The sequence below is a fragment of the Onychostoma macrolepis genome, chromosome 16 (assembly GCF_012432095.1).
Source record: "Onychostoma macrolepis isolate SWU-2019 chromosome 16, ASM1243209v1, whole genome shotgun sequence".
NCBI classification, from domain to species: domain Eukaryota; kingdom Metazoa; phylum Chordata; class Actinopteri; order Cypriniformes; family Cyprinidae; genus Onychostoma; species Onychostoma macrolepis.
In genome coordinates, this window is record NC_081170.1 from 17,728,601 (window position 1) to 17,738,400 (window position 9,800).

Genomic DNA, 9,800 nt, shown 5'->3' on the forward strand with positions numbered 1-9,800 from the left:
TTTCTTGATGGAATTTTTAATGGGTCAAAATAAGTATGTGTAAATTATTTTAGGGTTAGCACTTAACATGACACAGATGTCATTAAAATAATAATAATAAAAAAAAATTAAATAGAATTTCACACTGCCTAAAAACAAGAAATCTACATATAAAAATATATCTAAGCTATAATTTAATAAAAATCTGATAAAAATCTTAAAACCCCAACAAAAGTCATCCTGAATAATCTAAGTATTTAAAATCCATCGTAGGTACTTAAACCAGACAGAGCCCCAAGTTTGAACATTTGACCTAATAAAACCGCAAACGATAAAAAACGCCCTGATTAGATCTGACACATCACTCAAAACCTCATTTCTGTTTCTGCTGGACTTAGGCAGCTTTATGCTTTTCTTTCAGCCATAAATCTAGGAGTAAACTTTATTAACAATGATAATAATTTGCCATTTATTAAAGTTTCAAAGGATATAGATTCCAGAGACTGATCCTGTAAGTATCCTATGGAATTGTCATGACCAATAATAGGGCTGTAAGAACAGATAGCTGTTTAATTATTCATTAATAATATTTAGCTGTTTAAACTATGCAATTTTATCACAAATTCCTCCAATTTCACCATTAGCTGACTTGTAATAAACTACAGTAGTGGCCAAAAGTGAAGTCTGGAGAGGATATTTCTCAATATTTGCTTTTAATGATCCAACAAGATCAAAATATATTACAAAGAAGAAAAAAACACAACTTGGTTAAAATTTAACTGACAAAATTATTTAGCAATATCTTGCCAAAACCAAAACTAAAAAGCTGGCAGGAAATACAGCATACATTGAATACAATAAGTTTTTTGAATAGTTTTTTTATTACACAGTCCTTCTCCAGGGTAGTACTCATTAAGTTTTGTGTTGTGCATAATTTCTTTGTATGACACAATTTATAGTAGGTCTTTTGCCTTATTAGAAATGAAACTGCATTTTTTTTCACCACTAGAGAGCACCGTCACTGCTTATGAAGTCATATGGGTTAGTGATCCTTTTATTTATTTAATTATTAAATTAATTTATACATAATTGATTCTATTATGAATTCTCAAAACATTGAGGTTAAGGGAGATGAGTGCACAAATCAAGCCTGAAGTGAAAAATCAAACTCAAATGAAGCAATTGTAGAAAATCTTTCAAATTTAGCTAAAATATTGTTAGAGTCTAAATTATTAAAGGATCTCAAGAAACCTTAATGTGCCTCCTCAAATATATGATGTGCTAAATTTAACAGTTCTTTTTATCATAGATTTATTAATGTGCATAATTCAATAATAAGTCTTCATCGCATAGTCTGGCATAATAAACTCCTATGTTTTTTCTAAATTGGACATGCAGTCTTATGTATCAGTGACAAATGATAATAGATGGCAGATGTTTATTGTTGTAATAACAAGAAGAAAAAAAAACTAAAAACATCACAATGTAATATAGAAATATGAAAAAGAACTCCAAAGTAACTCTGCAGATTAAATGTAGGCCTGGAGATCATCAGGTGATGCAGCAAAATATTTTTGCATTTCCTGCAGATATTGGCCCACATTATCCTTGAGCTCATCAGTGTAGGGCTCCAGATGAGCCTGCAGCTCCTTCATGCTCTGCTCCAGGTTTCCTCTCAGCTCCTCGCTCTTCTGGAGCAGCGTGGACTTCAGGGTCTCAGAGTCCAGGGAGTCAGCATATGGACCCATGGCTGTCCTGAGGTCCTCCGCTCTCTGCTGGATCTGGCTCTTGAGGTTGTCAGCATAGGGCTCCAGTTTGTCTCTTATGATGTTCACATCCTTTTCCAAACGCTCCCTCAACACTTCAGCCTCCTTGGTGACTTTGGTCATCTGATCTTCAGATGGAGGAGTCTGTGTTAGTCTAGTGTGGAGAGGAAAGGTATTATTTATATTTGGTAAATATTACTAATGCATTATGCCAAACATAACAATGGTGGTAAATTTGACTTGCTTGACTTCTTGTCCCTGCTGGGATGTACTTATCACATTGGATGTTTCGTCAGTGGGATGTACAGCTCGAGCAATATAGTTCCAGAATGCATTTATTAAGTGTTCAAGATGTGGATTGGGTTTCTCTGCATTAGATAAATTGGCTTGGCAAACTGGGGATACAGCAGAACAGATTATTCATTTAGTCATTTTAGAGGAGATAAAGTCATAAAAGTTTGGAATAGCATATTTTTAACATTTAGCTTCTTCAAACAATGTAGAAAGGGTTCCCGTATGTTTCCTTCAAGGAATTCATACATAGGCATAATACGTGTGCATAATATTTCTTTACAAAACTATTTTCAAGCATCTACACACAAGCGTAGATTAAAAGTGTTTTAAGATCACGAGAAACAAATTCATGTGTCCAAACTTTCTGAACACATCAAGAATATTATGTATTACGTTTCATCCCCTAGGAACTTTAATGTAAGGTAAATGTATTATATTATTGCATTTTTGTTATGTATTATTATATTATATTATATTAAAAGTAAGTTATTTCAGTAGTAATATCTAACCTGTAAAAACAGCCAATGCAAGAACTGCAAGAAACTTCATGGTTTTCTGGCTTCGCCTGTAAAATTACAACACATCTGATTAATTTAACAATTTAATCATATTTTACATCCAAAATAATTTGAACTAATAAAAAGTGAATTTCTCTGCTTACCTTTGTCAGTATGATTTAATTTAACCCGGTCCGGAGTGAAGAGTAAGTGTGGTGATTGCTGTTTCATAGCTGTATTTATATAGCATTATTTTAATATCTCCAGTGGATGTTTATATCTAGATACATTGTGTCTACAGACTCTTTGTCCAAAAATGTGCAGGTCTGGACGTCACTTGAAAGCACCAGGCCCATATACCTGCGTCAGCACTGATAATGAAGTACAGACATTATGTTAATGCATGTTCTATCATTAGTACAACCAGAAGAGACTGGAACAGGTCCACCTTTGGAAGTCCTTAACCTTATCTAATCTTTATTATGTGTTAAAAGAAATCAGTTGAGATGACCTTTATCATTTCTGCATGATTTGTCAGAGTTTCTTTATTTAAAGATTTTTTACACACTTACAGACTTTTTAGAAATATTGTGTATTTCTGTCTGTGTATTAGATTTGGTATCCAATGCCACATTTGAACCTTTCAAAGCATACAGTCACTCTTGTAGTATTTTTTCTCTAAGCAGTTATCATGGTTAGATAACTAGACCTATGTTTATAACATACCTATAACATACCTATTTGGTGATTTTATTAAAAAGTATGTCAACTTCACCTTGTGCATTTTCAGAGCTACTTAAATGTAATATTTTGAAGTTTATACATTTACATTTAGTCATTTAGCAGACCCTTTTATCCAAAGCAACTTACAAATGAGGAAAATAGAAGAAATCAAAACCAACAAAAGAGCAATAATATGCTTTATAAGTATATGACATTATAGTTGTGCTGGACACGATTGGGCAAATAAAATATTTAGAAGCATTGTGTTTATAAATGGCAGATGTTTTATTGTTGCATAAATAAGACAAATGATACACTTGGCATTTGCGAGAAACAACATTTTCTGTCAGACATAATAAAGACTTGCAATAAATACACTTCAGCTAGAAAAGAGCAACATTTCTGCATCTGTATGAATGGTTAAAGTGTAAACAACAGGATTTCAGCAAAAAGAATCTCTCTTTTTCTCTATATTAGTGTTTGGTCCAAAGATATTGTTGTTGCCTAGTAGTTTGATTTAGGTCATGGTTATTGGAGAGATGGGATTTTGGAGTCACAATGGAAGGAAAAACAGTTCTGTTAGTGACAAAAGAGGTCTTTGAAGCATCTAATTTCTCTTGGTGAAGGACTCGTACAGGGAGGTGAGCTGGGCCTTCAGGTCCTGTGCATAGGGATCCAGCTTTTCCTTCAGGTCTTCAGCGTAGGGTGTGAGACTCTGCTGGACCATCTGGGCTCTCTCTCTAATCTGGGCCTGAAGATCCTCAGTCAGAGGTGTCATGGTCTTCTGGAACTCCTGCAGACGCTGGTCCACTTTCTCCTTGAGCTCAGCAGTGTAGGGCTCCAGCTGAGCCTGCAGCTCCTTCACGCTCTGCTCCAGGTTTCCTCTCAGCTCCTCGCTCTTCTGGAGCAGAGTGGCCTTCAGGGTCTCAGAGTCCAGGGAGTCAGCATATGGAGCCATGGCCGTCCTGAGCTCCTCCACTCTCTGCTGGATCTGGCTCTTGAGGTTGTCAGCATAGGGCTCCAGTTTGTCTCTCACGCTGATCAGGTCCTGTCCCAGACGCTCCCTCAACACTTCAGCCTCCTTGGTGATTTTGGTCATCAGCTCTTCAGTCAGAGGATCCATGTGTTTCTTGAGGGTGACGGCATATTCACTGGCCATATCAGCACTCTGGGTCAGTCTGGCACTGCGATGTGAAAAGGTGTATTTGCATTAATACAATTCTATATTTTAGTATTTCAAACACAGACTGTGACTTCTAAACATTACTTACTTGACTTCCTGACCAAGTTGAGATTCTCTGATCATTTTCAGCGTGTCCTCTGCGGTGCGTGTGGCCTGGGCAACATAGTTCCAGAAAGCATCGGTCAGCTGCTCCAGCTGTGGCTTGGGCTCATCGGCATAAAACAGGTTGGCTTGGCAGCCTGGTAAAAATACAAATAATTAAGTTTAAGTCTGCCAGTCAGTTTCCAAATCTGCTCAAACAGCTAAATATTGCAGTATGTGTATTATGTCATATTTGTAGTTTCTCAGTATATTTAAATTACTAAAATTCAGTGCAAGTCTTGGCACAGATTTAATATTATTTTAATTGAAAAATAGTTTGTTTTTTTAGCTTCTTGGCCATATATGATTTACCTGTGAATGCCACAAAGGCAAGTACCAGATACAATTTCATTTTCACAGTTGTTTGCTAAAAAAGAGAGAGAGAAAAAGAATGATTATTTACATTTACATATCCTAAAGCACTGCATATTTATTTAGACAATACTTTCACTGAGCAATTTGTTGTAGTATTTTAGTAATTTATTATTGTCTGTCAAGCTTAAATTACCTTCAAGTCCCACAGTTATTTCTTAGTCCAGTAAGCATTAGTGAGGACAGGCTCTGGCTATATATATATATGTGTGTGTGTGTGTGTGTGTGTGTGTGTGTGTGCGCTGTTGAATAATCCAAAGAAAAAAATCAAAGTCCATCATCCAGTGCCATGCTGTCAGTGCCGCTCCCCCCACTGTCACTTCAGCCTGCTGTCACATGATGTTGTGCTTTGAACCTACTGATACTGAGTCTCCATTCAAATGGATCTCCATAGAAATCACAGAGTCATGGTGTATTCTCTGGGTATTATAACATTTAGCATTTAGCTCAGTATCAGCTGTTAGCTTTAAATAATAATATTTCAGAAAATGAACCCGATTTTTTAATTTAGTTCATTTGTCAAAATAATTCACAGATGATCAGTGACTGATTAGTTTACTTTATTTAATATCACATTAAATAATGGCTTTTTAAAGAAAGTGGTGGAAAAGTTTAACGTTTTTTTTTATTTCATATTTTTAATTAAGCTCTATAAAGTTATGACCTTTGTGCCGCCACAGTATTTGGTTCAGATTGGGATGTGAACTTTGAACTGAGGGTGTACGGGGCCAGTTGTCTTATACATATGGCAGCATCCCCTTTCTTTTCTTTTTTTTTTTTTTCACCAAATTTATTTTGTGTTGTAAAACATTTTATATTTAAATTTATTTGCGATTTACTTTTACTACACCAAAAATAAAAAAATTACTGTTTTGTCATGGTATATTCAGTGGAAAATTTATGATTTTATGAAAATCCCCATTGTGGTGGCTAAGTTTATGCAACTGACCCCTGGTCTCAAGCCACTATGTTTATATGTGAAAAGTTGAATCAACCAAAAATAATAAGATAATAATGTCTCAACTCAATTTGACAGATTTGACAGAATTTTCATTTTTGAGTGAACTATTTCTTTAACTGTGAATAAAAATAGCAACATAGGAAACACTAAGCATTAAATATATAGAGTCATTTTTGTTTTGGGTTACATGAGGTATTTTTCTGATTTTGGTCTGTGACTGTGGAAAGGTGATCGATTGCTCAGATCAAGGACAACAGTGCTTTTGTTGACTAGTTTTTGTTGACCAAATTCCATGGAGATTTTGAAAAAGAATGTTAATTTAATAAAATAACTAATGTATTCAAAAGATACTTTAAATGTTATTATTAGTACATTTGAGACTTGAACACATCACATTCGCTTAGACTGTATATGTTTAGTTTACATAATTTAATTTCATCAATTGTGTTGAGCTTTGATTTGTGTGGGTGAGCTGCTGTTTTCACATGAAGAAAACTACAGTGGTTTATTCTGCATTATTATACACTTTCTGTTAGACTCCACCAGACACACCTCTCCCGTCATCCAGCCAGCGTGGAGGGGCAGAGTCCACTTACAACATTTCAACTGGATATCTGATTTCCGCCACAAATAAACAACATTTACTGTAACCTTGGGCATTCAGAGCACAGATCACAGTGTGACCTGCATATAAATAGAACACAAAGGAATTTCTACTTGTACATTGGTAAACATACAGTCATGTTTCTGTCCTGGATTATTGTTGGTACGATCGAGATATGATCGGAGCATTATTTATTTGTCTGTGAGTGTTTTCAGTGGCATGCATGCCCATTGAAGCTCACAGTGACAAATGCATTACTGTCACAAATACACTAGGAGTTTGACTTAAACAAGCTGTGTCTTGCACTGCCAGACGTCTAGACGTCATCCACAGATTTGGCCACTGTCAGCAAAGACAGTGTCTTCTTCACTGATGAACAGATTAGATATCTGAGGCTTTGATAAAGAAAGGTCAGCATATGCATACAAAGACTTGTTTGTGTACTTAGGTTGTGCCTGAGTTGATGTAACCCAAACTGGAGCATGTGTGTTTGTGACATACAAAAGATACGTAGAATTCACTTAATAATCATTTAATAAGCCTTTATGGTGTTGACTCTGGGTAACAAACCCACTTTTTTTCATTTTTCAAGATAAAAATGGTTAAAAGTTATATAAAATGCTAAATAGTGGTGGGATGACTTAGGAACCAATAGAAAGCTTTTACTTTGTCACACCATATTCTAGCGGTCATATTAAAATCTTTGTGTGTTATGTGGAGACTGCACAGATCTGCTTTGGAGAACTTTTTTAGATAGACTTTTTGGTTACATTCAGAGCTGGGTAGATTACTTACAAATTGTAATCCGTTACTGATTCCAGATTACATGACAAAAATTGTAGTCAGTAACGTAATCCCTTACATTACACATTTTAGGTAATATAATCAGATTACTTTTAGATTACTTTTGATTTTACTTTTAGGTTTATCACATTGATTTAAATAACATTATCTTGTACCATAATGATGTAAAAGAGTAAGAAGAGTAAGAAAAGAGTAAGAAAACTTGTTCCATTCATTGTAATTTATAACATGAAGTGCATTAAACATTATATTACATCAAGGTTTCCCAAACTAGGGTTCATAAAGTTAACTGCAGGGTGGTTGCGAGTTTAATGAAAAGCTGTCAATTAATTAAATCATAAAAAATTTAAATGAAAATAAACCATTTGAAAACAAACTCTCTTTCTTTTTTCTTTGAGGAAAGTCTCTTCACTCCGTGACCATATTTGCAATGCCTCCGGGCAGCTCGTGCAAGACCAATCTTGATGAATGGAGGAATCCTGAAATCTCAAAAACTGCTCGCTGAACTCACAATTAAATTACATATGTCAAATCAGCAACAAAAATATGAAATTAATTGCCCCATGAATGTTGTTTCTTAGCGTTTAAAAAGTTTATTTTTCAGGCTAGACCAGCCAATGCGCATGCGTAGTTGTGCTGATGACTGTGCATGTGCATTGGCTGGTCTAGTCAGGTTTCTATGGGAAATTTGGCTCTTTCATTTAGAAGGTGGGACTATTCCTCCATATTGCGCGTTGCAGTTTGAAACATTTTTAGTTACCTGCATGCCATGTGAGCATTAATCAACATCAAAGAAACCGTGAACATGCAAATGCGATACTTAATTATTGAAATGTTTATTTTAAAATCTCAGGGGTACTTAAAGCAAATATATTTGGTGAATAAGGTTTAGATGACAAAAAGTTTTGGAATGCCTGCATTACATGTAACTAAGAAATAACGTGAATATGTGCATTTTAATTAGTTATAATTAATAATACATGGTTAAAAAACCTATAGAGTAATAATTCAAATAAAAATGAACGTGTTCATCAGTAGTTGATGCAATGTTGAAACCCTTCTTAAACCTGAAATGATTTTTGTAAATCCAGTGGTCAAATGCTGTCGCCACATGTCTAATGACTATTCTGTTCTATGTGTGAATGTCCACAAAACTGGACTATATATACATATATAATATGTATATAATCGTTAGGCTATTTTAGAAAGGGAAATTTAAAAGATGAAAAAGAGAAATTAGGGAGAATCAATGAATTATGAATAATTTATTGCTATTGTGTGAATAATATGTAATCATGTAATCCATAAAGAATTAACTGTAGTCTGATTACGAGTATTTTAAAATGTAACTTACTCTAATTACAAGCACTTAATTTTTGGAATCTGATTAGTTACTACCCAGCTCTGGTTACACTTTATTTTGAAAGTCCACTTTAGACATTCTACTAACTATAAGTAACTTTGTAACTACATGTCAACTACATGTCAACTAATTCTCATTCATTTGCAACTACATGTCTACTAACTCTCAGAGTAGACTGTTAGTGTAGGTTTAGGGTTAGTAGAATAAATTGACACATACTTGTAAAGTTTCTCATAGTCAGTGTGTTGTATGTTGTGGACAATTCAAAATAAAGTGTTAGAAGTTATTAAGCAGACAGTCTACTAATACTCTAATGACTGCCAGTTGACATGTAGTTGCAAAATTACTTATTTATGTGCATTATATACCTTTTTAGCATTATTTGTAAGTAATTGGCTGGGAGCCCTTTTGATTAGATACTGTCACAGCAGTTGAAGTCCGTAACTCTACTGTCGAGTGTATTAAAATTGTTTAATATCCTTGTTCATCACTGATTGTATAACAATAGAATAGAATAGAATAGAATAGAATAGAATAGAATGATGCACAGTTTTAAAGTGCAAGCTAACAGTGCGGCACACCTGCTCCACCATGTGGTGATCCTAAGCTTCTTTGTGAAAATAGACCACTCTCAAAAACACATGCATGTTATTATGGATATTATAGTATGCATTGATATCTAGAAAAGTGAAAAACGCTGAAAAAAAATGCTAGAGCATTGGTACTCAACCAGGGGTCTGTGTGTGTGTGTTTGTGTGTGAGAACTTGTTTTTACTACTTTGTGAGGAGCAAAAGACCACACAAAGATAGTAAAATTAGGAAAGTTTGACTTTGTGGGGTCCTTAAATCAGAAACAAAGACATGATCTTTTATATAAGACTATAAATTACTTAATATATATCGTCCAAATACAGCAAACCTAAACCTACCAGTTACAGAAACCTATCCTTAAACTTACCAGTCACTGAAAACATTCTTATATTTATATGAGCCATTCTACAGAATTGGTGCAAACTGCTGTCCCACAACCAAAAAACACATTTTAAAAAGCAAGTATTCAAATCTTAGATGTTTATTAAGATCCTTCTATTGTCTATTGAAACCCACAATAAT

At 34.5% G+C, this 9,800-nt stretch overlaps 2 protein-coding genes across 2 annotated transcripts; both read right to left on the minus strand.

Moving 5' to 3' along the window:
- Positions 1–915: 915 nt before the first annotated feature.
- Positions 916–2,831, minus strand: LOC131522157 (apolipoprotein Eb-like). The gene is made up of 4 exons (XM_058747455.1): positions 2,701–2,831; positions 2,549–2,604; positions 1,990–2,140; positions 916–1,899 (listed from the first exon to the last, which is right to left on the minus strand). The coding sequence occupies exons 2-4, from the start codon at positions 2,586–2,588 to the stop codon at positions 1,509–1,511; spliced, it is 582 nt and encodes a 193-aa protein (XP_058603438.1). The 5' UTR covers positions 2,589–2,604; positions 2,701–2,831; the 3' UTR covers positions 916–1,508.
- A 689-nt stretch (positions 2,832–3,520) lies between these two features.
- Positions 3,521–5,189, minus strand: LOC131521972 (apolipoprotein A-I-like). The gene is made up of 4 exons (XM_058747142.1): positions 5,092–5,189; positions 4,896–4,950; positions 4,531–4,681; positions 3,521–4,443 (listed from the first exon to the last, which is right to left on the minus strand). Exons 2-4 carry the CDS (start codon positions 4,933–4,935, stop codon positions 3,867–3,869), a joined length of 768 nt encoding a protein of 255 aa, XP_058603125.1. The 5' UTR covers positions 4,936–4,950; positions 5,092–5,189; the 3' UTR covers positions 3,521–3,866.
- Between the last annotated feature and the right edge of the window lie 4,611 nt (positions 5,190–9,800).

What these genes read in the sequence shown, in the direction of transcription:
- LOC131522157 (XM_058747455.1), bottom strand. Translation starts at nt 2,588, where the DNA reads ATGAAGTTTCTTGCAGTTCTTGCATTGGCTGTTTTTACAG. An exon ending in TGCATTGGCTGTTTTTACAG is followed by an intron (nt 2,141 to 2,548) that starts GTTAGATATTAC and finishes CTGTATCCCCAG; the next exon opens with TTTGCCAAGCCAATTTATCT. An exon ending in CAGCAGGGACAAGAAGTCAA is followed by an intron (nt 1,900 to 1,989) that starts GCAAGTCAAATT and finishes TCTCCACACTAG; the next exon opens with ACTAACACAGACTCCTCCAT.
- LOC131521972 (XM_058747142.1), bottom strand. Translation starts at nt 4,935, where the DNA reads ATGAAATTGTATCTGGTACTTGCCTTTGTGGCATTCACAG. An exon ending in TGCCTTTGTGGCATTCACAG is followed by an intron (nt 4,682 to 4,895) that starts GTAAATCATATA and finishes TATTTTTACCAG; the next exon opens with GCTGCCAAGCCAACCTGTTT. An exon ending in CAACTTGGTCAGGAAGTCAA is followed by an intron (nt 4,444 to 4,530) that starts GTAAGTAATGTT and finishes TTCACATCGCAG; the next exon opens with TGCCAGACTGACCCAGAGTG.